Genomic DNA, 24,929 nt, shown 5'->3' with positions numbered 1-24,929 from the left:
CTAAAGAAAGTTTTAGGGCTCCAAATAATAAATTTTAAAGAGTACTCTTTTCATCATTATAAAACCTTCCTCGAAATTTAGGCGTCATGAGTGTCCTTTCTACGTGCTGTCTTGACACCGGCACGTTTTTTAATCCTGAAGAGGCCATCAACATGACGGCGAAATTTTGATCATATGTATTGATGATTACTTAAATAAATAGCCATGCTCCAAAATACTAAGTTTTAAACCTTAGAATTATTAATGATAACAAAGGAGCAAGTGAAAGGAGTTCATAGATATGTCTTAACTTTCTCGGAATTATTGTTTTTTCTATTATTATGGTTAAAAAAAAAAATTTTCAGTTGTGTTATGAGCCTGGATAAACAAGACAGTGTATTTTACAAAAGTTATACACAGTCTTTTACAAAGTTGTTTTCTTTCATGTCACACGAGATGATAATTTTGATTCAAAATAATCTAAAGAATCAGTAATAAAGCTTAAACAGTTGGTCGTCCTTACTCTTACTTCAAAACAGGTCAGCGAATTTTAGAAACCATTGTAAATCTAGAAAAAGAGGGGGGGTTGGGAAGTTTACTGGCAGTGTTTGCCAAAATCCAGCGCCAACGGTCGGAGATTTTCCAGCAGGCCAGCTACCATTTATTTGGACGAGTTCATGTGCCCTGGTAGCTAATACAGATGAAAGCACAAATCCTGTTGTACATTCAACTTGGACATAATCTTGTCTAGCTTGAAAATTAAAAACTCTCCCAGTATCATCACCTATGACAAAATTTAAGATTTAGATGATTTTCAAAAATCTTTTAATTGATAAACACATTTCCAAAAAAGTCTTTCAAGTTGCTCTCGATTTAATATAAACAATATATTGTTTGGCTACGGAGGGCTGTATGTACAATGTTAGGACTCCACCATTTATGTCATCCTTAAAGGGAAAAAACATTTTCGGACTAATTCGTGTGCTGCTTAGATACATGTTGTGCTCTAACTTGTACAGCTTTAGAACCTGCGCAAAAGTCATTGGCTGCTATGTCATGTGAAATAACCGCTACTCTTATGGTGTCTTCACTTGCATCGATTTTATTTTTCAGAGAAAGATTGGATGATATGTGCAGTGATTTAAATTTTTGAAATATTTCACAGAATCATTGACATACGTAAATTTGAAATAAAACTGTGTTGTCTTATTCATTGTTTATAAAAATTATTTGTACTTGGCAGACAATTCAAATGCTTTCATTTCTTACAGTTGGTTAAAAATAACTATGTTAATTTTATCTACCTCATGAAGTTGACATTGTTGTTTGCATAAAATTAAAATGGCCCGTAAGTAATAATTTTGTCAACTAATTTTTGACATCTATTCCACAAAGTCAATTTAAAACTTTGGTTGGACTTAGTTACACTATTTGCTCTGGTTGAAAATACAACGCCTCAACAGTACATTCAAAAACAAAAGCCGCTGAACAGTATATATAATATGAATGCTTATTTGCCGTAAATAAGAGGCTTACTAATTTAATGTATATAAATACTTGTTTTAACTCTAAAGCAGTTTTAATTTGACAAATCAGCAAAAATCCTGTTTATGTATTGAAATTACATATATTTATGTGTACAAAATAAAAATTATCCAGTACATTTTTTTGATAGATTTTTTTATGAAACTAATGCTTAAAATGTAGAAATTGGCGGATCGCAAAAAGTTGTAGTTTACTGAAAGTAATACAAAATGGTTTAGTTCTCATGAAGTACCTACTTTGCACATATTAAGCACATTTTACAATACATCAAATAAATTAGTTTCATAAAGAGAAATAAGTTTTTTTAATTAATATAATTGATAATATAATAGTAATAAACATTAAAATGAAATTTATGAAACATTAAAAATATTTAAATACTAACAGTCAAGTTCTTATAATCGACGGACGGAATAGTTTCATCATATAAAACTTGTACTAGTGCAATGAAAATTTCAGTTTTTTATACTGATACATATACTATCAAGTATCTTGATAACATATAAAGCTGAAAAGTGGACGGACTTTTCTTTCCAATAACATGGAGTTATAAATATGGTATTATAAACATAAAAAATGCGAAAAGTGTAAAAAATATATTATAAATAATTTGTTCGCTGCAGTCCTTGTTGAGTTCGAGGATTTGGTTGCATTTGCATTATTAAATTTCGAGATTCTCTTCGTCTTCCATAACTAGCTTTAGCATCCAAGTAGAGCAAAAAGGCTCCAACTATGTGCATACAACACGAAATAACAGCTAACCAGTAAGACCAGGACAGATGATTAAAGTTGGGATACATCAACCAATCTCTTCTCCGACACTGACTTCCAAAAATAATTACAGAAAGAAACAGCAATGTAGCTAAAATTTATACATGGATCATTATTCGTCAAAAAATTATTTATGTCAAGTGTTTGTATATTTAGTTTGAAACTTCGTTGAACATTTAGGAGCTGATGGTTCGTGTGAGACTTAATCTTAGTTTTTAGATTAGTAATCAAGAAAAAATGTGCTGTTTTTTTATTAAAAACTAGAAAGTGGTTTTAAGTCACAAGAAGATTTTTTGAGTTTCTAATAATGAATTTTAATAAAACTTTAGGATATAATTTTTCTTTTCAAAATATTGCAGCTCATGAATTAAATTAAAATATCTTGAACTTGTTAATATTTTGTTAAACATATTAAACCATTAAAGTTTTCTTTACACTAATTAATGTTAGACATTATTCTACTACAACGCACCACATCATTTGAGTATAGTCGGTATCAATTATCATCTTATAAAATCTGCGAATAAGATATCATATCATGCGATTATTAGTCATTTATGTCACGACTACAGTACGGATGAAAAAAATTATAAAAAAAAGACTTTAAGAAAAATTTTTTTTTTCAAGTTGTACTGAAGAACGCATTCATTCACTGGTAATTAATATCAAAAACATTATAAACAATTGAAAAATTTCTCAAATACTGCAATGAACCTAATACGTCAGATGAAATTATGTAGGAGTCAGAGCAATAAGTTAATAACATATAAAATTTAATTCAAAACAATGTATCCAAAAACAGTAAGTGGAAGTAAGATAGAAATTAAAAAAATTGAGTATTATGCTATTCATATATTTATTTGTAAATAAAAAATGACGTTTTGACAACGTGATAGATAATATTTATCAAGTGTAATTTTGTCAATACCAGTGTTAAAAAGGACTTTGATATACAATCTTTATATGCTCGAAGCATCTGCCAACAGTTGTAAGACACTTATTAAGAGTTACATAAAGAGTGTGTAAAGCAAAACTAAACGGTTATTAAGGAGAAAAAGTATAGTAAAAGAAAATGAGGTAAAAAATGGTCAATTAAAGTTTAAAATCATTTATAACAAAGAGTGGAGAAGAATTGATGGTGAAGAAGAAAAATGCTCAAAAAATCAGTAGTAAGAGAGGAAAAGTGCTGCTGGAAATTGATACTATAGGACGACAATTTATAAATAAAAACGTTGAGAAAAATAAAAAAAGAATACATTTATGAAGCAAACAAGTTTCTCAATAATTTATAATATGTTGGTAAATTACGAGGAAAAAAAAAATTCAATATATGATTACGGATGAACAAAAGTCATTTTAAAAATTTAAATACAATAAAAGAGGAAAAAGTAGGGTAATTTAGGAAATGCTTCAAAGATTTTGAGTTATCAGAAAGAGAAGTAAAAAAGAGGAAGAAAAAACGAAAATTCGGAGAGGAATAAAGAGGAAAGTTAATTAGCAAGCCTAAATAAACTTTAAAATTATTTCTGTGTGTGAATAGAAAAGATATAATAATCCCAACATACAAAAAGAGATGTTTAAAAAAAAGCTGACATCTACAAAATCTTAACAGTATTAATCACACACTATAAAATTCATGCAGAATGCATACAAAAAAGGGGAGAGGTTGCTTAGAAAAAGAAAAAAATTAAAAAAAAAAAAAAAATAATAAAAAAATAAAAAAAAAAACAACAACAAACCAGGGGGGATAAATGGGTCATGGGACCCATGGTAAGAACGAAGTTCTTTGAACATGACGAGTATAAAAACACAATTTCTCAGGTAACAAGGGGGTCGCCAGACCCATTGAAAGAACGAAGCTCTATAAACGTAAATACTGCATTCATGTAGTTCACTAAACAAAAACTTGAAAAACGAATAAAAAAAAAAAATAAAAAAAATAGTTCAGTACTCACGATGGTTGAACTTCGTGAGAACGTCGTGCATAAATACAGTACTCACGAAGTTCAACCATCGTGAGTACTGAACTATTTTTTTTATTTTTATTTTTTATTCGTTTTTCAAGTTTTTGTTTAGTGAACTACACGAATGCAGTATTTACGTTTATAGAGCTTCGTTCTTTCAATGGGTCTGGCGACCCCCTTGTTACCTGAGAAATTGTGTTTTTATACTCGTCATGTTCAAAGAACTTCGTTCTTACCGTGGGTCCCATGACCCATTTATCCCCCCTGGTTTGTTGTTTTTTTTTTTATTTTTTTATTATTTTTTTTTTTTTAATTTCTTGTTTTATTTATTTTTTTTTTCATTTCTTGTTTTATTTTTTTTCATATTTCATTTTATTACATTTTTTTTCATTTTTTTGTATTTCCTTTATTTAATTTCTTTCTTATTTTCATATTTAATCTTTTTTTTTTCATTCCCTTTTTTTTCATATATCATTCTTTTTTTTCATATTTAATTTCATTACTTTTTTTTCATTCTTTTGTATTTCCTTTATTTCTTTTTTTAATATTTTTCTATTTATATTCATTCTTTTGTTTTTTCTTTTTTTTCATTTCTTTTTTCATATTTCATTTCATTATTTTTTAATATATTATTTTATTTGTTCAATTTTCATTTAATTTCATTATTTCCTTTTTTTCATATTTCATTTTTTCATATTTCGTTTCTTTTTTTTCCATATTTAATTTCATTACCTTTTTTCATTTATAACAGTAATTATTAGCATTACTGTAATGCAAAAAAACCTCAGGTTTAATGAAAATACAAATATTTAATGCGTAATAACGCGCCTTATTATATTTAATCTACATAACCATATTTATGCTAATAAAATTTTTTTTTTTTTTTTTTTTTTTTTTTTTTTTTTTTTTTTTTTTTTTTTTTTTTTTTTAAGATGTATTATTTAGAATACAAATACACAATTTATAAAACAAATTCGTAATTGAATGTATTATCAGTGAATACATTTAAAAATGGAATGTTATAGTTACGAATTACACGATAAGTACAAGAAACCGACTTCTACAGTCGGCAGCGTTCGTAGCAGAGTGGGTAAGGAACAGGACTCACATGCAGAAGGTCGAGGGTTTAAATCTCTTTATTGGAAAATGTTTTTTTTTTTTTTTTTTTTTTTTTTTTTAGAATTGTAAAAGAAAAAAAATTCAAAGTGAAAGAAAAATTACTGTGGGGAAATAAAATTAAAATTTGCTAAACAATTAATTGCTTGGGAGTGTGAGGGGGAATAGTGGGTAAAGGTGTGCAGAAGAGTAACACGGCACGGTTGATAGATATACATATATAGTGACGAGAGGGGAAGTGTGTAGAGAACAGTTGGTGAGGGGGGCAGGGTAAGGGGGGAAACTTGAGAGGAAGAGATTTCTGATTCAAAAAAAAAAAAAATCTGTCGGTTTTAAAATTCCAGCCCCCCGAGTAACGCGACATAAAGAACTTCGTTCTAATAATGTAAGCTCAATATTAGTTAGAAAAAAATAATGTAGGAAGCAATTTGTATTTAAAGGGCAAAAATAGACATGCTTTTTAAGTTGAAAAGTAGCATCTGATAAGATTAAGGGATATTTGGAGAATAATAGAGAAGCTGAACGTGCAACAACGAGTGAAAAACAGTTTGAAAAATTATGTTAAGTGGTCAATAATGGTAAAAATTACAATAAAGAACAATGAGAGGAATTCAAGCAAGCAAAGCAGTTAATCAAAATATACTTTAAGTCCAACGCTGTATTACACATTGTTCTGTAGTCAACGCATCAAAAATAGTGAATAAGGTCAATAGCTTAAAATCTCTTTTAATCATCGCTCTTTAATGCTACCTTTATAACCCCAAAATGTATGCAACGGAGCGTAGTATCTCCGGTCTCATACTTAAAATAGCGAAAATAAATTTTTTTTTACTTTATTGAGTGAGAACTAAACTGTTACGAAAAGCACTAATTTGTTAATAACAATTTTCATAGTGAATCGCATTTTCTTTTTGAATTTGTGTATAACTAAGTACTTCTACATAAAACCGATTTTGTTTATGTAACATGAAAATCACTGAGTCATTTGTAATTGTTAATGTTGCAAAATAAAAAAAAATTTTTCCTTGCATATTAAAGCCTACAGTATTTTCAGAAACGTCTATTCTGAAATTTCGAGTCTATTTTTTCACTATATTTTCACGACCTGATTAGTTGAATTCAATCTTCATTTTGTGATGTCATTTTTAGTTTTATAACAAATACTTTAGGCGTAATGTAAGATCGACATAAGTATAAATAACTCCTAAATTATGAAGGAGTTCCATTAAAAAATGTTGAAGCTATGATACTCAATCTTCGTAAATTCGAATGACGATGTTTGCTCTCTTTTAAATGAGAACTTTACGAAAAGTTGGTTTGTGATAATCTCACTTGCTCAAATCGATAGAAAATTAAAAGAGAAACAGATTTTTTTTTACTGGGTTACCGCGACAGCCTACTGAGCTAGTCACTAGTGAGATCTGCAATATTTCTTCGCCTCAAATGTACAGATATTGCTGTTGATGGATTATGTGTTGCAACAAAATAATTCTTATGAGCTACAACAATTATTTGAGTATGTTGAAGTTTGGAAAAGATTCGTTGTGGATCTCACTACTTTTTGAGAAGACAGTTTAAAAAAAACAAGTGGCTAAATTTATCACGTCTTGCATGTAAGGCACGCACGATTGATGCATAGATTTTCAGAGTAAAAGTGTGATTTAAATTGAAGAGTTCAATTCGGAGACCATGTTGATGGTTTAATCTTACATTTAAACAAGTTTAATATTATTTAATATGTTTAATATAAAACTTATTAGCACAATATTTGTCCAGAATATATCACACAAACTAATAAATTACATGCTGGAAAAAAATTATTTGGGTATTTCATAACGATTATTATTATCTTCTGTATTAATACAAGATTGTAAACAATAATAACAAACGACAAACAATGAAAATAAATATAACTTATAAGTTTTATATTTGAACTTAGTCCAAAAGTAAAACGTAAAAAAGTTATATGCTATTAAACCATATTTTAGCTATTTTTATTCAATTACAGTGTTTAAAGTGTTAGGAAAATATGGAGAAAAAGGGTCAATACAAAAAAAAGGTACTTTTATAAGATCTAAAACTTTTACATTCAACATTTTATTTGCAAAAGTAATGCACAAAAATTAGATGCTATAGAATAAGTTTTAACACTTTTAAAACGATTTTTACGGCTTATAGTGTTAAGATGGCACTACGGAAAAAGCTTTAATTTGAAAAGTTAATAGAAAAATGTTGGTTCAATTTGCCCTACAACTTTTGGATTTGACTCTTTATTGTCTACCGTTTCATGCTAGGATAACCGTGTAACGCATAAAATTATGTCTACAAAGTTTGGGCTCAATTGGTTAACAGTTACTCAAAAAACTCTATCACGTTCATACGTACACTATGAGACCTATTAGGTAAAAAATTCTTTTTACGTCGCGAATAAATGATTGATGTTATATTTTTTCTCTGACAAAAGAATGAGGCACATCTTTACATTGTTAAAATCACTTTTTAACTGATAGTAATTTTTCAAGAAGAAAAGACAGAACTAATTACTATAAATCTACTTGCGTACAAAAAAAGGCTGCTGATTGATTGAAAAATATAAAAGTATTACAGTTTATTATAAAAACAAAATTTTAAGAAATACCTACAATCTAAAGAATTTGTGCCAATTGATACGTAGTATTTTTTTATTAACTCAAATTTATAATAATGAAAAATTACCGAATCTCAGAATAATGTGGTAACTGTTTGACTACTGCAAAACTTCATAAGCATCTAATTGTTGATAAATATTTTTATTGTTATTTTTAAATTCCTGTATTAGATTTCAAAGATGTATTTATATTAAAAACAAATAGGACACTATAGTTGGATGTAATTTCCTAAAAAAATTTAGAGGTGCACCATTTGGCGTTATATGTGTATACTTTTTTTTTTCATTCGACTGAACTATTAAAAATGGGATAAGTGTACATTGTTTTATGTGGTATAAGACATATGAGACAGGTATTTATGCAGTCATACTGAAATGAACCTTATAAGTTATGCTAAAAAATGTTGGATAAGCAATGTTTCAACTATGAAAAAAATAAAAGTAAGCGTGTTGTGTACAGTTTCAGCCATACTGTGTCTGTTTAGTCGTGATTGTTCATATTAAAATCATCTAAACTATCTCCCAAAGTTTAATAAAATTCGTGGTCATGGAGTGTAATTATTTTTTTTTTTTTAAGAGACCAACTCCTCATAATAATGAATTGTAATTTGATAGGGTGTTTTAAAATATTAATTTAAATAACAATATATAAATTTGTATACTATCTATCACTAGTTTCATAGCATGCTTTTGATACTCAGAATTACATTTACTTACCAGCAATGCCGTTGCAAATACTAACTGTACTTGAAAGGAGCCATTCATTTTCCAAAACAAATTTTAGTGGAAACCTTGTCAGGATCATTGCTAATACTGTTTGTCCAAAGAAAGAAAGTAAAAATGCTGTAGTTACAAATGCTTGTACTACCAACAGCCATCCTGGAAGTAGCCATTCTCTAATGACGTAGTATTCTTCTGAATAAACACTATGACAACCATTAAATAATTTGTCAAATTGAAAGTATGGATAACGAAAGTTTTCAAAGCAATACTGCCAGACTCCCATATTTTTGAAATTACTGAATGTTTCTTCATATGATTGCATCCAATAAGGGCTGAAAAAATTATTTTCGTTAATATTAAAAAAGTTAGCTGATGTAAGGTATGTTTAATGATAATGCTTACCTCCAAAGAGACATAAGTAACAATATACCTGCTACAAATGTAATCGAACCTCCGACATTCACGGCATCTACAAATGTTTTATTCATTATAGGTTAGATTTTCATGACTATTAACAATAGATTTACACTTACTGGATGCCCGTGGATAATCCAACATATTGGTATGATGATTGAATGTATGTTCTTTCTTAAAAAAATATAAATATCAAATAAACTATGTATTCACTTGTAGGATAACATTTAAAATTTTAATACTGAACTTGTTGATTCGACCACGCCTTAGTGGCGACTATTGCTCATTCCTCTGCGCTATTTCTCATAAATGCTTAGTGGGGATTGAGATGGCCGCATGCACTGGTGTTTTCCGAGTTTCGTCTCTACGTTGGAGGTATATGGTGGCGTCGTTGAATGAGCTGTAGTAAGGTACCAGTATTCGAGTGTAAAAGAGACAGATAAAAGCGAGTTTGCTTGCTTTTACACACCCACACACTTGCTTCAACAGATGCGATGGCATGCAGTTCCATGTGAATAGAGCACCCTTTGTTTGCCAGTATACCTATTTCATGTTGCTTTTTACGCTACTTTGGTTTGGATTCAAAATTTCAACTATTGAATCGCAATGGAAAAAAGTGAGGAAGTCAAAGGCGTTGAGAATACACTTTAGAATATCTTCTAACTTGTGTATACTTTATTTAACAAAAATTAACAGACTATTTTTGAAAAGTTACAAAATATTCTTAAAAACGTCTTGGTTTTCTTAATATTTTTTTAAATTCCATACATTTATTCGGAAATCAGAACAAGTTATAGTCATTTGTGTATTATTATGTAAGAGTATTTGAAAATAATATTTTTGTAAGTTCTCGTAAAATCGTACATTGGTACCTACAAGTACTAGAGTAATTAAAAGGTTTTCAACTGCAACAAACGCTGTTTGATTAGACAGCTAAGTTAAGCATGTGCTGATGCCTAAGACCTCTAAAACTACTACAAATTGATCTGAAAATTGTAATCATCAAACGGAGCTTACTACAACCGATTAATACTCGTAGTAGTGGTATCCTTGACCTGATAAAAACTCACAAGCGCTATGCCTATAATATCAAGGGTCCGAGTAATAATTCTACAAACGATGTTAGTATAGTTATTAATCATACATTTAAAAATAAATCAAGTTGTTTAACCTATAATAGACCAAAATTTGTTAAGAGACCACACCATATTAATTAATTATATAATGATAACTATAACCCTCTATAATTAGACTATGTACCCCTACATGTTATATTATATTAGTACATCACTATACTAAAGTGATTTATCAGCACTTTTCAGCAAAATTTAGGAATTTGGCGTGGCAAAAAATTGAGGGATTATAATAAGGAATTTTTCTAAATGATTTCTTCCAAAGACGTATTTCAAAAAAAATTTTTACACTCATAATATTTATTCACCAAAATGAAGAAGATATTCTTAAGATAAAAATAGATTCCACACAAATTCAGTAATTACAAATTTTTTTGTGTCGGATGAGACTTCGTGCATGCGTTTGTAAATTGTAACTTTTTGTGTATTAGATGTCATTGATACATTTTGATGTTTTTTATGTTTTCTTTCAAGTTTTTTAATTAAGTAGTATCTAGAAGTATACAATTTTAAAAATATTTTGATGAAAGGAATCGGTATCACAATTTCCTTACTAGTTTTATATTTCATTGGTTTACCTTTAATTTTTTTAAAGTATAAGCGTGTTTACATACATTGTACAACTTATTATTATTAGCTAACTATACAAGTTTACGTAATTGCCTTCCTACTTATTTATCATAGAGAAATGAAATGAATTTTAGAGGACCAAATCTGCGATATCGATCTTCATACGTATGAAAATAAATAGCAAGGTCTTGATGATTTCAGAATTTTTTTATGTTTGCAATAATTTCTTTGTGTCTTATCAAAAAAACTACATGACATTGTATAGTCGAACTATCGCCAGTTTGAATCATATTCTTGGCTACACCTGAAGTTTTTCTAAAATGTTTACAGTTGTTTTTGTTTTCATTTTCTTCATTATCAAAATTAACATTATCAAAATTTATTTTATACAACATTATATTTTTTAAAGTCTGAGGTTTAGCATTGTCACAACTTCTGAATCTATTTTGTTACTATTTACTAATTTTTTTGTTTTTGTAATGCGTTTATTAATTTTATAGCATTGGTTAATTTTCTGTTAGATAATGTGATGCTTTAATCCACTAAGCTACTAAGGCTATAAAATGGCAATTTTTTTAAGTATAAGATAATGAATAAAATTTAAGTATTGTCAAAAAATCTTATTGCGTACTGTTAATTGTGTTTATAAATTCTAGGCCTTCTAGTAAAAAAATGGGGACTGCAATGATTTAGCTTATGAAAAATATGTTTACCTGCTTGGCGGAAAATTTAAATTTATTAAAATCAAGTATCTCAAATAAAATTAATATACTCTTAAACCTGAAAACACTGCGTACAAAAGACCAATTTATTAATAATCAAATCTATTAGTAATGACACTTAAAAATTATTCATCAACAGTATAAATGACTTAAATTACACATTGTTTCTGTAGTTTTTGTAGGGTTAAAAAGATGAGTAAATTCTAGAAGTCGCTTAATTTTTTAACAAATATGAACTTTAAATAATCAATTACGATAATTCAAAAAATAATTATAGTTTTTTTTACATTTGAAATTCGAAATTTTAAACTTTTTGGCAATTCGCCCCAATATTAAACAATAGCTCTTTCTTTAAAAAAGTATTCTTTAACAATTTTATCATTTTAAATGATAAATCAAGCCTAAATTTGATGACATATCATTTGGAGTTTAAAGAGAAAAACGAAAAATTGGACGACAGACAAATAAGACATCGCTTGACTATCCATTTTTCTTACCGTGTGTCATAAGTAAAAAATACACGCATATTACTGTACTTTCAATAAAACTGCTAATCATACAGATAGAATGTTAACTAACTCCGTCGATAAATCATGAAACTTTAATTTTGTCCGAATTGTCCTTGATAATATGCTGCAAATGTGTAAATCTAGACCTTTTTCAATCCAACCATCTAGGTAACCAATTATTATATAATAGCAATATTTGGTTTTTCGTGTAATAGTCAAATAAGAAATTACTTCAACAGATCATTAATATTTTCCTAAAACCTATAATATCCCCATAAAATGTACCTTTGAACAAAAGCAACAAGTCAGGTAAGCTTGGTGTGTTAAATAAAAATTTTTTTAGAAACTGCTGAAGCGTTTCTGAAATTGAAATTAATTGTTTTTTTTTAATGAATTGTAAGTCCTTCGAAGTTGTGAAATCGTAATCTAGAACAGATCTATAGTTTTATTTTGATTTGTTGCAGCATACGTTAAGATGAAAACACAAGAAAAGATGCGATAGTAAAAAAATGTCCGCTGTCATCGAAATTTCGGATTTTCTCCATAAGAATTCGAGTTAAAAGGGACAATCAGCACCAATACCCCATGACACCATTATTTACTGCTGTAGAGTGAATGAAGTTGATAATAGATTAATGAAAAAAAATTATTGTATAGTTATAGACATATTAAACTTGCCGCAACACAATATAAATTAATAAATAATACTTTCAAAAAAACGCCCCCGAAATCATTAAGGTCGAAATTTCATTGTGAAAATTTTTAAATATACAAATAAAGAGTTAAACCCTCAAAAAAAAAAAAAAAAAAAAATAAAAAAAAGGTCAAGAAATACGAAACTAATAGTTCCAAGTATAATATACACTTAAAAACAAAAACAAACTAAAAGTAACCATTTGTTTTGAGATATGGCAAGTATAATCTAATTTCCTTACAAATTCATTAAAAAATCAGAGATTACTGATTAATCTAGTTAAATATTTTATTTATAAAATTTATTATTGTAAAAAACAAATAGCTTTATTTAAGTAATATCAATATTGAATAAAAAAAAAATTATTTTTATAATTTAACATATCTCGTATCCACTTGAAAAAAACATTCGTTAATCCAAACAAAGCTCTATTTGAATATGAACAAAAAAATATTTGAATAAATAACCATTTATTCAAATCAAACGATATTAATTTACAGCAAGTAAAAAATTTATTTATAACGTTACGTGTAATAGATTAGCATGAATATTTATTTTATTCAAATAAATAAACGTTTATTTGGATTGATATTTTTATATAATTTTTTTCAGTGTTGTCAAACTCAGGAATGATATGTTCACATATTCACACACTGTAATGCTGAGTTTTTTCAAAATAATTCAGAATTAAGTTGAAGAAAAAAAGAATGAACGTTAATTAAAGTTGATTAATTTAAGTTATGAAGCTTACCTCATGATGTAATCAATTAGATACTCTAATAAGTGAGGTGAAACATATTTGGTTACAGAGTGGAGTGTGAAAAATGTACTTTTTCAACAGTCTTTGTTATGTAACCAAGAAAAGGTTGAAATTTTACTTAGATAGTGGTTCTTAGTAATTATTTTATAATTTTTAAACAATCCCAGTGAAAAAAAATAGTGATAATAACAATGGTTTTTGTAGTGATCCTATTTTTTGTTTGATTAAAATGGATGCGTCATAATCATAATTCTGTATGTTGTAGTAAATTTTATATTTATTTGGAAAAAAATGTATATAACGATTTAAAAAGCATTTGTATAAATAACGACGTATAATACGCACTAATAATGATAATACTTAGCTTATAAAATTTTGTACTAAAACCTATGGACAGATATCGTTATCATCGTTACACGATGTACATGTACAATTAATGACAAATTTTATGTATACAATGCACTTAAATTAAATTTTGTTTTACAAAAAGTCATAGTCACTTATAAATATCTTAAATTGGACGGATTTCACATAAGTGTAGAGTTTAACACTTAGTTACGAGTTTCAATGGGAAATCGTGTTTGAGATTCTTTGAGATTTTTTCGTTTTTTCTTCTGAATATTCATTTCCACAAGGAATAATAAGCTAGCAATGAGACCGGCAACACTTCCAACAATGGCCACAACAAACGACCATCCAAAAAAGTTATTGAAGTGACCAGGCATCCAACCGTCAGCATTGCCGAACAGCGCGAATATAATAACAGCAATGCAGCCACAGATGCTTCCAATCGTCAGGACACCGCCAATGGCAGTTATGAGTAGTACATAACGTCTTTCTTCTGGGTTCCAGCACGTGGCGTACAGGACTATTAAGGCCAGTGTAATCAAGTACGCCAAGAAGCAAATTGTAAAAAAGAATTGCGTGGCTAACATGAATGCTGAAAAAGAAAAAAATAAGTTGATCAATGGTACTTTCGTTTCAAACACTTTTTGGAATGAAAATTTTGAGCTATTTTATATTAACACTTGTTTACAAACAATAAAAACTTTAATACAGTCTTATTTAGGTACCAAGATACTAATGTTGTACATATCCATCATTATTTGTTTTTCCAAACATAAAAAAATTACTTTGTTGGGAAAAACTTTAGATACTGTAGAGCTGTCCTTGATATGGTGTATTTATGATACCTTATAAATACCATGCACTCTCTTAAGAAATTGAGTAGTTAGGTCCCTTAAACTTCAAGGTTCATGGAAGTATTAAAGAAACCAACAAATTGCAGAGTGCAAATAATCATAGGTAAAGAAAGTTGTTGCCTTTTTTGTCAAAAATATCAATGAGCGAAAAACTGACCAAGGTGTAAAATTGGGGAAAATCTAAGCCATGCAAAGGGGAAACGATGGCTGATCGACTCTACTTAAATGTAGTGATAAATTTGCAGTGTATACTAACGAGGTAGAAGGAAGCCTCGGATGTCGGAGTAGCCAGCGGTAAATGGGTCGTAGATCCATCTGCAACCGACGAAAAAACGTCTTGGTGCATCCGCCTCGATGGGGTTGGGCAGGGATCTAAAACAGTGCCTCCAGAGCCCAAGCATCTCGAGCTGGGCGTTGGTGATTCGTTGGTCACTCACCAGCCATCCAGACGTGCTGAACGCCAGGACGACGCAGACGAGGGCCAGCAAAAATATCCCAATGCCAACGTTCCCAGCCAGGCTACGCTTCTTCATGCTGCCTACCTACTTCCAGTTCGTCACTCGTGTAATGTGGTAAGCCCTGGACGTCGAGAGTGCACTGTGCAATTTTACAGAAAGCGTCGCTCTCCTGTGCCCGCTTTCTTCAACTGGTGGTGCTGGTATCGCGAGGCTGTTGCTTTGGCCGCTGATGCTAGACAAACTCACGTCAAAAACTGTGCCACAAGTGAGACAAGGTTCCAAAGCAAAACATACCTGTGAGTGTCAATGAGCCGACTTCGGTGCTGCGGCTGTACTAGAGCTGTCCACCCCAAGTTACGCAGCTAACTCTGTAAAACGTATAGTAGGGCGTTGTTTCAATGCGAGCCAGCTCTTGGGTTTGTTTCTCTCTCTCTCTCTCTCTCTCCTCAACTCGCACTCTCACCTCTAATAAGACCCCACTACCGCCACTCAGCGCGTGCATTTGATTCAAGGCGTTGCGTATACGTGCGTACAGCTACATAAGTAGTAGATCCTCTGCAGCGTAAGTATATAATGATTAAAGTCAGCTCTGCAGGTTCGCATGAGCTCAGCTCTCTTCCTTCTTCTTTTCCTTCGCCTATTCCTATTCATACATGCAAACACTAATAGGTATGCAGGTGTAGCTGATCTTCCACTTTCCGTTTCTACAAAGTAAAAATCTGCACTCGAACACTGTGCTAGGAGTACACAAGACCGTATTCGTGACCTTGCAGCTAGGACGCTTTTTGCGATTACTTTTTTTTTCCCAAGCAGACTAGGTACAATCACGAGGCCATTTTACTGAAATACGTGTCACCAAGTTGCCTGAAAAATGAGATTTGCATTTTTGGTGATGTATGTCTCACTTGCGCATCATTTCTATGCTGTCCAGTACTTTCATACAAACATGTACGAAAACGTGTGCACAAGATGAGAATGTACGTATTAACAACATACTACTGTTAATACATAATGGAGAGCGAGGTAAATCAAGAAAACAAAGCCAGGCGCTCTGTCACGCCTTGAAATACATATACACCAGATTCTTGGTCAACTCCCATAATGAGCTACCACGTAAATGAATGTTTTTATGCATTATGCAACAAGTTCAAAACTTATAACACTCGATCTTTTACTCGTTACATTACGACTTTTTTTGTTACATTATGACTCAACAGATCTCTTGAAAAAAATTTTCGTCACATGTAACAATATTCATTTTTTAAAAAGGATTGCATGCCATTGTGATTTAATTAAAAATACAAACATATATTTAAATGTGTGTTTTCAAAATTCGGTGATTCTTCTGTAGAAAATACTGCAAAAATCACCAGTTTTTTAAGATAGTACTGGAACTCTTAACTTTTGAAAAGGATTATTTACAAATAAAAATTAATGAAGTAAAATTTGATTGATCAAAGATATCTAATGAGTTTATTACCTGAAACATACGTAATTTTGGCTGAAACCTTATGTGTTATGTCCTATTATTTTATATTCCCACATAAAGTTGTAAAAGAAAATAGCGTTTAACTGTACTTTTTCTTAGAAAAAAAAAAAAAAAAAAAAAAAAAATTATTGTATTCCAGAATGCGATTAAAAACTAGGAATAAATGAGTGGCAGACATTGAAGTTTTTTGCAAATGTGGTAAACATGTATTTTTTTATAAGAACTTTTAACAAAAAAAAATAATTCTTGTATTGTGGAAGTTAATAGAGCTGAAAAGTAATTAAAAAAATTTTTTCACGTATGAATTAGCTCCTCAAACAAGCTGTAATGTTTTTATTTATTTTGAAAAAAATATACATTCCAAGGAATACCATAAGAACCAGTCACCCAAGTCTATCAAAAGATGAATAATCAAAACATGATCAAACGATTTATCGATCTATACGAAATGCTTGTGCAAATTAGGGCATCGTCTATTGCTAAAGCATGCTGAGCTTGTTGTGACACGACACACGTTTAAAAAATACCTGGCGACAAATTATTTATTCAACACTTTCATCTAAAATTTTCTGCTCAAATTCATATTTCATAAACAAACAGTGATGTATTAAAAAAAATTTTTTGACAATGTCCAACATGATATTATCATTACGATTTCGCCAGTTAAAGCTACAAATTTTTACTAACAAACAAAAAAAATCTGCGGGTTTTTATGAAAAGTATAAGAGAAAAAAATATCCTAGGAAATATTTTTAGTTTAGTTTTTATGAAAACATTTCACTGATAAGTTTAAGTAAAATAGTGTGTTTCGTCAAATCAATAATTGTTTGGATATGGAGTAAAGTTAACCCTTAAAAGTTCAAAAAGGTTACTACTACAATATTGACACAAAAAATTATCCATTATCGTGTTTCATATACATAGAGAAAAATTGTAATAACTATATAAGCCATCCAAAAATGTTAATATTAATTAAAATTATTCTGTTAGTTTAAATAAAGTACTTCCTAGGTTTTTTATTCTTTGTACCGTTTTGGGTTACTTGAAAAGCAAGTACTCTTATTAATCCAAAAATATAAGTACGCAATCCACGTTTTTAATATTCGTTTACTTTTGTCAGCCCTTGAGTACATTTTAAAAATGTTAGGTACTGGTACCGCAGATATCTATGTGAAACTATCGAATCTATCATTCCGAAATTTACGTAAATTTATCATTTTTTCAGCCACCCTAAAATATTGCATATTTTTTGCCTAAAATTCTTAAGAAGTATCTCTTCGTTTATACTTACGTAAAGAATTTTAGTAATGAGTTGATTAGTATGGGTAACCACTGCGATTGCGAAATTTCACAGATAAATTAGATATTTTGTATATCTTGACATGTGAGCTTGAAACTAGTTTTCATGCTATACTAAAGTTTACACTAGTTATCTAAGTCTAAAATAGTAATAACTTTAGCATTGTATCGGAACTAAAGCAATACACCAGATTTTTGTAAACAGAGTTTTCTTATTCCATAGATGTAACCTTAGATAAGTACAAAATCATGCGGGTAAGTTATAAGGGTTTAGAAGGATAAATTAATAATGTAAAGAATAAGGAAAGCCAATCAAATGCTCTTATTCTGATCCTCTTATTTCTTTTGGAATAAGTGCCAGTCTTACAATCGAAAATATATCTTCTTGTCAAGCTGATTTGATAAGTCGTCAACGCTGTACAACAATAAATGCAAAAAAAAGGAAGCTTAGAAATCAAGGCGTGGTTTCTTGCGAAGAGTTTGTGGGTCTATCCGACAGGGCAAGATTATACACTTACCACGAAGGCTTGGTAAACTTAACATCCTAGAACTAGACTATATCCATCGATAGTTCCAACTTTTCACCTTTGTTTTATGAAAGTCCAAGAGCTCGATAAGTTCTTGCATGTCATTGAACTATGAAACATGATACCGTGTTACAGGTCTTTCTCAAAATTTTTTACCCTGATTCTCAAGTTCGTCCTGGGAAAATGAAGTATGGTAAGCGAATAATGATGCAATACGTCATGAGCGGAAATTTAACCTTGTCTGATAACCCCACCACTTTACAGTCCAATCTGTCTTCCGCTCTTTCTTTTACTGTAAATCAAACTGCATTTTTCATGATTTTTTAAATAAATATAACATTTATGGTAAGACTTCAAAAACATTCATGAATTTGTGAAAATTTGTACTTTTTTGGAGTAATAACAACCAAAAATTAGTCAGTACATGTGAACATGAAAAAATAAAATTTCGGGGTCTACCACTAAATAATTATCTTTATTGAAGTATGTAGGGTTGGATACAAAATAAAAATTTTGTATTTCGATTTTCAATGTCATAAAATATTGGAAAACACTAGAAATAATCTGTTACACATAAAAGGCACTTGATGCTTGCTGCGTGTTTTCTATCAATACATACGTCAATCCATTAATATTTACAATGTACATTATTTCAGTCATTTTTCTATAACGCTGAAGTTGCATTTTGGACGGAACATGTTACTTATTTTTAGTTACATAGAAGCATTTTACAGATAATACTGTTATTAAAATAATTCCTTAATATAAGTATTTTTAAGCATGTGCATGTACGCATATACATGTATTAATGACTTTAATATGAAAATTTGAAGTATTATATAAATATGTTTCAATACAAAATATCTAAGCTACTTTTAAAACTAACACATTCTTTACTTCCACTATTTGATAGCAAAGTAAATATTTTTTTGCCTACCCTGACCAAAAGTAATACTTTTGCTTTCGCTATGCGATGGCTGATATATTATTTTAGATCAAGTCGATAAAAAATAGTTAATACACCACAGCAGTGGGTAAAAAAAGCTTTATATCGCACGTTTATCACCTTAGCCTTTGGTTCAAATAAGAATGCAATTTTTCTAAACTTTAACTAAAATTATTGTTGCTGAATACTGTAGAACGTCAACCAATTTAGTGAACACAACAAACATCCCATCGCAACGACACTTGAAAAAAAATTTTTTTTTCCTTCAACGTAAGGAATATTTTTCATCTCTTCTTTTTTTTCAATATACTGTCAAAATTCTTTATGCTTTTAGACGTTTGTTTAGAGTTATTAAATTAATCCACGTTTATCATAACATCTAAGTCAATTTTTACAGATTTTTCTTGGTGAATATACATGCGATCCAAAACATTCTTTACTTTGGCTCTTTAGGTGTGTGATACGACACAGATGTCTATCGTCCTTTCAGATCTATAATAAATCTGTAAAAGTTTTATTTGGAATTGAGAATCGTATTTTATGAGTAAAATTAAAATTATGATTGTAGTAGTACAGAATATTACATAGCAAAAAGCTGTAAACAAGAATTCAATATTCTTCTAGTATTCTTTCGATTTTCTTTCTGAATCTTCTAGCTTCCACCAAGAAAAGTATACCTGCAGTTAGAAGAGTAAAACTACCTAGTACAGCCAATGCATAAGACCAGCCAACATCATTGTGCTCCCAGTTAGGCATCCAATCTCGGTAATCACCTCTTCCACCAAATATTATGACTGCAATAATACCACAAACAGCTGCCAGTGTAAGGTTTGCTCCAGTTGCCCATAGAAGCAACTGAAACTTTTCATGTTGGCGAGAACAGCAAGAATATAGCATTGACAAAAAGCTGCCAATTAGTAGTAAGGTAATACAAAGAGTGAAAAAGAATTGGGTAGCCACGAAAAAATCTGGCAACAGAATATCGTGTATGATGTAGTATTCCTCTTGAAAAACCCACCAGCAGCCATAAAAACGAGTGTCATACAAATGTCGTATGTCTTGAAAGCCATTGAAACAAACTTGCCATAATCCTAAAAATAAAAAAAATTAAAATTAAAATTAAAAAATTATCAATTCATTACACTCTATCTCATCAAACTAAAAATTCACTAAAACCAGTTTAGCGAACTAAAATAATAAATTGGATCAACTTGTCTTTTATGCTAGTCTTAAAAATTGTAAAAATAAATGACAGGATCCTTAAAAATTGCATGATAAGAAACAAATTTATTTTTTTATGACTGTTAACTAAATCAATATTTATTTTTTAGAAGTTTTAAATTAATAATTTATATGTATAACTTAAATTCACTTTTTGAAAGATTTTCTTGAAATAAAAATAGCAAACTATCTTTGAAACTCTTGAAAAATAGTGGTCCCTTACAGTAAACAATTTTAACTTGGTGGGAACATTTTAATTTTATTCATCTTCAGGACTTCATTAAGTTTTATTTCTTAAATTTTCAAAAAAGTACGAGAAATAAGCATAAAAAACTCATAAATTTTTAAAAACACTTTTTTTACTTGCAGATTTTTTTTCATCAGTCATTAAGTTTATTATTATTTTATACGGAAAACATTCGAGTATCAGCTATTTAAGGTAGGTCTTATTAACATTGATAATGTTCAGAATATTACATGTTTAGCACTGTATTGATTTCATCTTCAAAATTTAGATAGTTCAATACATTTTAAGTTATAATTTCTCATTATTATTTGAAAAATCATCCACAAATTATATCGTTAGCCAAAAATGTTTTTTCAACTGCAAAAAAAGTTATGTTAATTCTCTAAAGTAATATCACTATATTTAAGAGTATCCTGAAAAAAATAAAGACAAAAAAGCAACCAGATAATTTTTAGAAGTTTTTGTTAAACATACGAATTATTTGTGCTTAGGATACGTATTATTACGGTGTGTCTCATTTTTTAAATAATATACATTCTTCTTTTCTTTCATAATATTCTGGAGTATTGGCAAGGTGCAATCTATTTATATAGTACTCGTAAAATGAGTGCAAAAATTAGTATTCGCGCCCATATTGCGAATCGTATGTTGTATGTAGTCGCTTAAGAATTGTAAAAAAAAATAATCAAATAAAGAGCTACGAACCGATTTTTATGAATTTTGGATTATCCAGTTTTCCATCAGTTTGCAGCCAATTGGGCGTGGTGAAAGCAATAATTAGTAGTACAAAAGCTGCAGCAGTGAATCCAATCGCGGTTTTTCCTGTGCGTGACTTTCCCATTGTAATTTTTTTGCGAATATTTCCATAAAATGTATTAATTCCACTAAAACTCTATTATTTATGAAAATACGATACTTTAATCGCCAAACACTCGATCTACTTGTGTCTGGTGCGCCACTTACGCCCACACTCACAACTCACAAGTTTGCACACTGAAGCTATGGTAAAGGTAAAAGCACAAAGGCTTTGACACGAAACGATGTAGCACTGGAAACATACACGTATCAAATTGAACAATGTTAAAAACGTATGGCAGAGCGGCACATGCTATGGGAACACTCGCGCGGGGTCTCCCAGAGACGCATACATTCCTGTGTGTTATGCTGCTGCGCTCCCACTTCTGCGCCGTTTTATGTATGTAGACCTCGACAGCTCATTCCCATAGACTTCGATGAAGTAGGAGGGATAAATCTTAACGTTGTGTTGAGAGAAGCAGGATCAGAGCACCAAGGATAGTGCAACACTTTCACTATGTTCTATGCCCTATATATACATAAACCGTTGGCTTTATGACTCTTATTCGAATAAAACTTTATGTAAGTTTCTCTGGAACAGTTTTTGAAACGCGTTCAGTTATGACTAGCTCATTTCATAAGTAAATTGTATTAAGTACTCCATATTAAAATCAATCCAACTTCCAACTGACAATCCTTGAATTTTCATTGCCTAGACCAAAACTTTTGTACTTTTTCATTCAAGAACTATAATATCGTTTATGTAGCTGTTGCTATAAAATTACCTTCATTCTTCATTAGGGTGATAATTAAAAATTAAAACAGGGCATGTCTAGTTGACTAATCAACATGTGTCCAAAAAACTGACTGTCAGAGGACGGACGCGCGATCAGAATACTTCTGATGTTCGTGTAGCACACCAAATCACGTTTATAGCTAGCAGCTACCACTACAAATAAATGTACTTTACTCCCGACAAGGCAAGCTAATTACACTCCTACGCTTTGACGGTCATAGACGCGTAATAAATTTGGTTACCGTGGTAAGGCCATTTAAAGAGGAAGATTTTTAAAATCATTTTTTTATCACACTAATAGATTGAGTCACTTGTGTCATTTAAATTATTAATAAATTAGTGATTCCGATGAGCAACTTGAAACGAAAGAATATCAGTATTAGAGATGTATTGATTACCAATTGAAAAATGTTTTTTCTTGAAACTAGTTGGTAAAAACTTATAAAAATCTACTTATTGCTTTTCAATTAAAGTTAGATAACTTGGATGTTTCAGAACTGCTATTAGAAATAAAATACTGTGATTAAATGTATTCCATGTCTCTATCTAAATTACCACTTAGCAAAAATAAAAAGTCAAGTAAGTTCAACATGTTGTACAAAAGTTTTTTTTTGTTTCTGAATCCTTTATGCAGTAAAAATGAACTGTCGTAAATATACCCATCGACAGATTTTAATGACCCCAGGGTTTAAAATTTTTGATTTTCTTCTTATATTAGTTAGAAAAAAATTTAGTTTTGAATTTTACTGGGGTTGTCAAGTATAGCAATTTTTTGATTTTGAAAAAACAGTTCTTAATTATTTAAAAAAAAAAACTTAACTTGATTCCCAAAATAATTCTAATGTAGGTATTATGAGAAAAGTATTATTCATTTATATTTTTATATCAACAAAATACTTAATTATCCCATCGACAAATCTTACTACCCACGACTTTAACTGTTAATTTTTCTAAGCTTATAACAGCTCCAAGGTGAAAAAGTAGTTTTCGTACCTATAGTCGTACGTGTCGCCACGGAAAGCAGCAGGCTTGAGTTACCTGTACATCAAGACCCGAGGGACTCTTTGTGCTTGCCCTAGTTGGATAAGCATCAGGTGCAAACTCTATTTTTTCTACTGAATGTGCACTAAACGTCCAAATGTTAAAAAAAAACGACTAAAGTAAGGAAAGTATCTTTTTACTTTAAAAAAGTCTTACAACGATACTTTTAATCAAATAAAGAAAAGTTTTTTACTGTTTTCCAGACAAAAAAATCAAATTTTATTTTCAGAATGATTCTGTTACGTACGATAGCATATAGCTATGCGTGCGTGCGCCTCTGCTGGCTTGGGCCTGAAAGGTAGGGGAATAGAGAAGAGAGGTGATAGAAAAGGTAGAGAGAAGGGACAGGGAGATCAGCTAGAGACGCGAGAGGGTAAGGACGAAGTCCGCGAAACGATAATACATGCACAACTTCCCTCAATGATAAGTAATTCTAATAAAGCATAAGTAACAACAAGTCACGCTTCTATTTATTCCCGCACCGAGAATCCCACGTAACAATTCTTTATCATAATAAATAAAAATAAAATACTGAATCACTTTTAATTATTCTTCATTTCCGAAATTCAATGATTTTTTTTTTTAGATCAGTCATATCTGAAGGACCTATTAAACGCTATGATCATTCATGGCTCAAAGTAATCGTTGACTCATTCTTATTGTGGTCTGATAATAAATGCGTAGTTTTGTTACCTTATTAGGTTTTATAACAATTTTTTCATCTTTTAGTATTCTGTTTCTTCTCGTTGACATTACTACCATTGGTAAAAATATCAGTATTTAGTAATGCGTAATAGATGGATACTGGTTCTCGGAATCTAATTTAAACTCTAATTGATTATAGGTGTAGCTGAGTAGCTGTATACAACTGCTTAAAATGAGAGCAGAATTTTAACTGGAAACCAGAGAATTAGGGTCCGTCCTTAGTACCTTATTATTGTTTGTGCTGTCCTGTAATTTTGAAAAATACCTCATCTGATGTCTATTTTTGACTTTTAGGTTTTTAGAATAAATATCCAAGTTCAAAACTAAAATGTCATGATAAAATAATGAGAAAAATATAATGTCAAATATTAAAAAAAAAAAAACGGAAAAATATAATCTTAAGAAGATTTTTGCTAATTTTTTCGCAGTAATTTTGATAATTGTCTTGAATTATTACTTTTACTAAATCGTAGTTACTAAATCACATCAAAATCTTTTTTTATATTTTTTCCTTTATTATTTATTTATTAAATTATCTGTAATTTTTTTCATTTTAGTTTTTTTGCTTTATATTTTGTTTTGGTTTCTCTACGTGTTTCACAATTTGAATTTTTTATTTTTATTTTGATAAGTGCAGCATTATTAAATACATCTTA

At 29.9% G+C, this 24,929-nt stretch overlaps 3 protein-coding genes across 4 annotated transcripts; all 3 read right to left on the bottom strand.

Annotated features, from left to right (window-relative positions):
- Nucleotides 1-1,894: 1,894 nt before the first annotated feature.
- Nucleotides 1,895-9,556, bottom strand: pck (Claudin superfamily protein pickel). The gene is made up of 4 exons (XM_014349653.2): nt 9,279-9,556; nt 9,148-9,214; nt 8,740-9,077; nt 1,895-2,386 (listed from the first exon to the last, which is right to left on the bottom strand). Exons 1-4 carry the CDS (start codon nt 9,301-9,303, stop codon nt 2,124-2,126), a joined length of 693 nt encoding a protein of 230 aa, XP_014205139.2. The 5' UTR covers nt 9,304-9,556; the 3' UTR covers nt 1,895-2,123.
- A 4,256-nt stretch (nt 9,557-13,812) lies between these two features.
- On the bottom strand, nt 13,813-15,735 carry sinu (claudin family member sinuous). Its single transcript, XM_014349658.2, has 4 exons — nt 15,671-15,735; nt 15,502-15,575; nt 15,006-15,439; nt 13,813-14,487 (listed from the first exon to the last, which is right to left on the bottom strand). Exons 3-4 carry the CDS (start codon nt 15,280-15,282, stop codon nt 14,099-14,101), a joined length of 666 nt encoding a protein of 221 aa, XP_014205144.2. The 5' UTR covers nt 15,283-15,439; nt 15,502-15,575; nt 15,671-15,735; the 3' UTR covers nt 13,813-14,098.
- Nucleotides 15,736-18,978: 3,243 nt separating this feature from the next.
- On the bottom strand, nt 18,979-22,086 carry kune (claudin). Of its 2 annotated transcripts, XM_014349655.2 has the most exons (3): nt 21,642-22,086; nt 20,053-20,559; nt 18,979-19,971 (listed from the first exon to the last, which is right to left on the bottom strand). In XM_014349655.2, exons 1-2 carry the CDS (start codon nt 21,775-21,777, stop codon nt 20,078-20,080), a joined length of 618 nt encoding a protein of 205 aa, XP_014205141.1. In that variant the 5' UTR covers nt 21,778-22,086; the 3' UTR covers nt 18,979-19,971; nt 20,053-20,077. The 2 variants fall into 2 exon arrangements, with proteins under 2 accessions (XP_014205141.1, XP_014205140.1); XM_014349654.2 differs by having other exon boundaries at nt 18,979-20,559.
- Between the last annotated feature and the right edge of the window lie 2,843 nt (nt 22,087-24,929).

This window comes from Copidosoma floridanum, unplaced genomic scaffold (assembly GCF_036245765.1).
Source record: "Copidosoma floridanum isolate Cflo_tuat_1 unplaced genomic scaffold, Cflo_Japanese_pri ptg000013l, whole genome shotgun sequence".
Lineage (NCBI taxonomy): Eukaryota > Metazoa > Arthropoda > Insecta > Hymenoptera > Encyrtidae > Copidosoma > Copidosoma floridanum.
The sequence above is the reverse complement of the archived record's forward strand: the minus strand, read 5'-3'. Positions and strand labels throughout refer to the sequence as shown.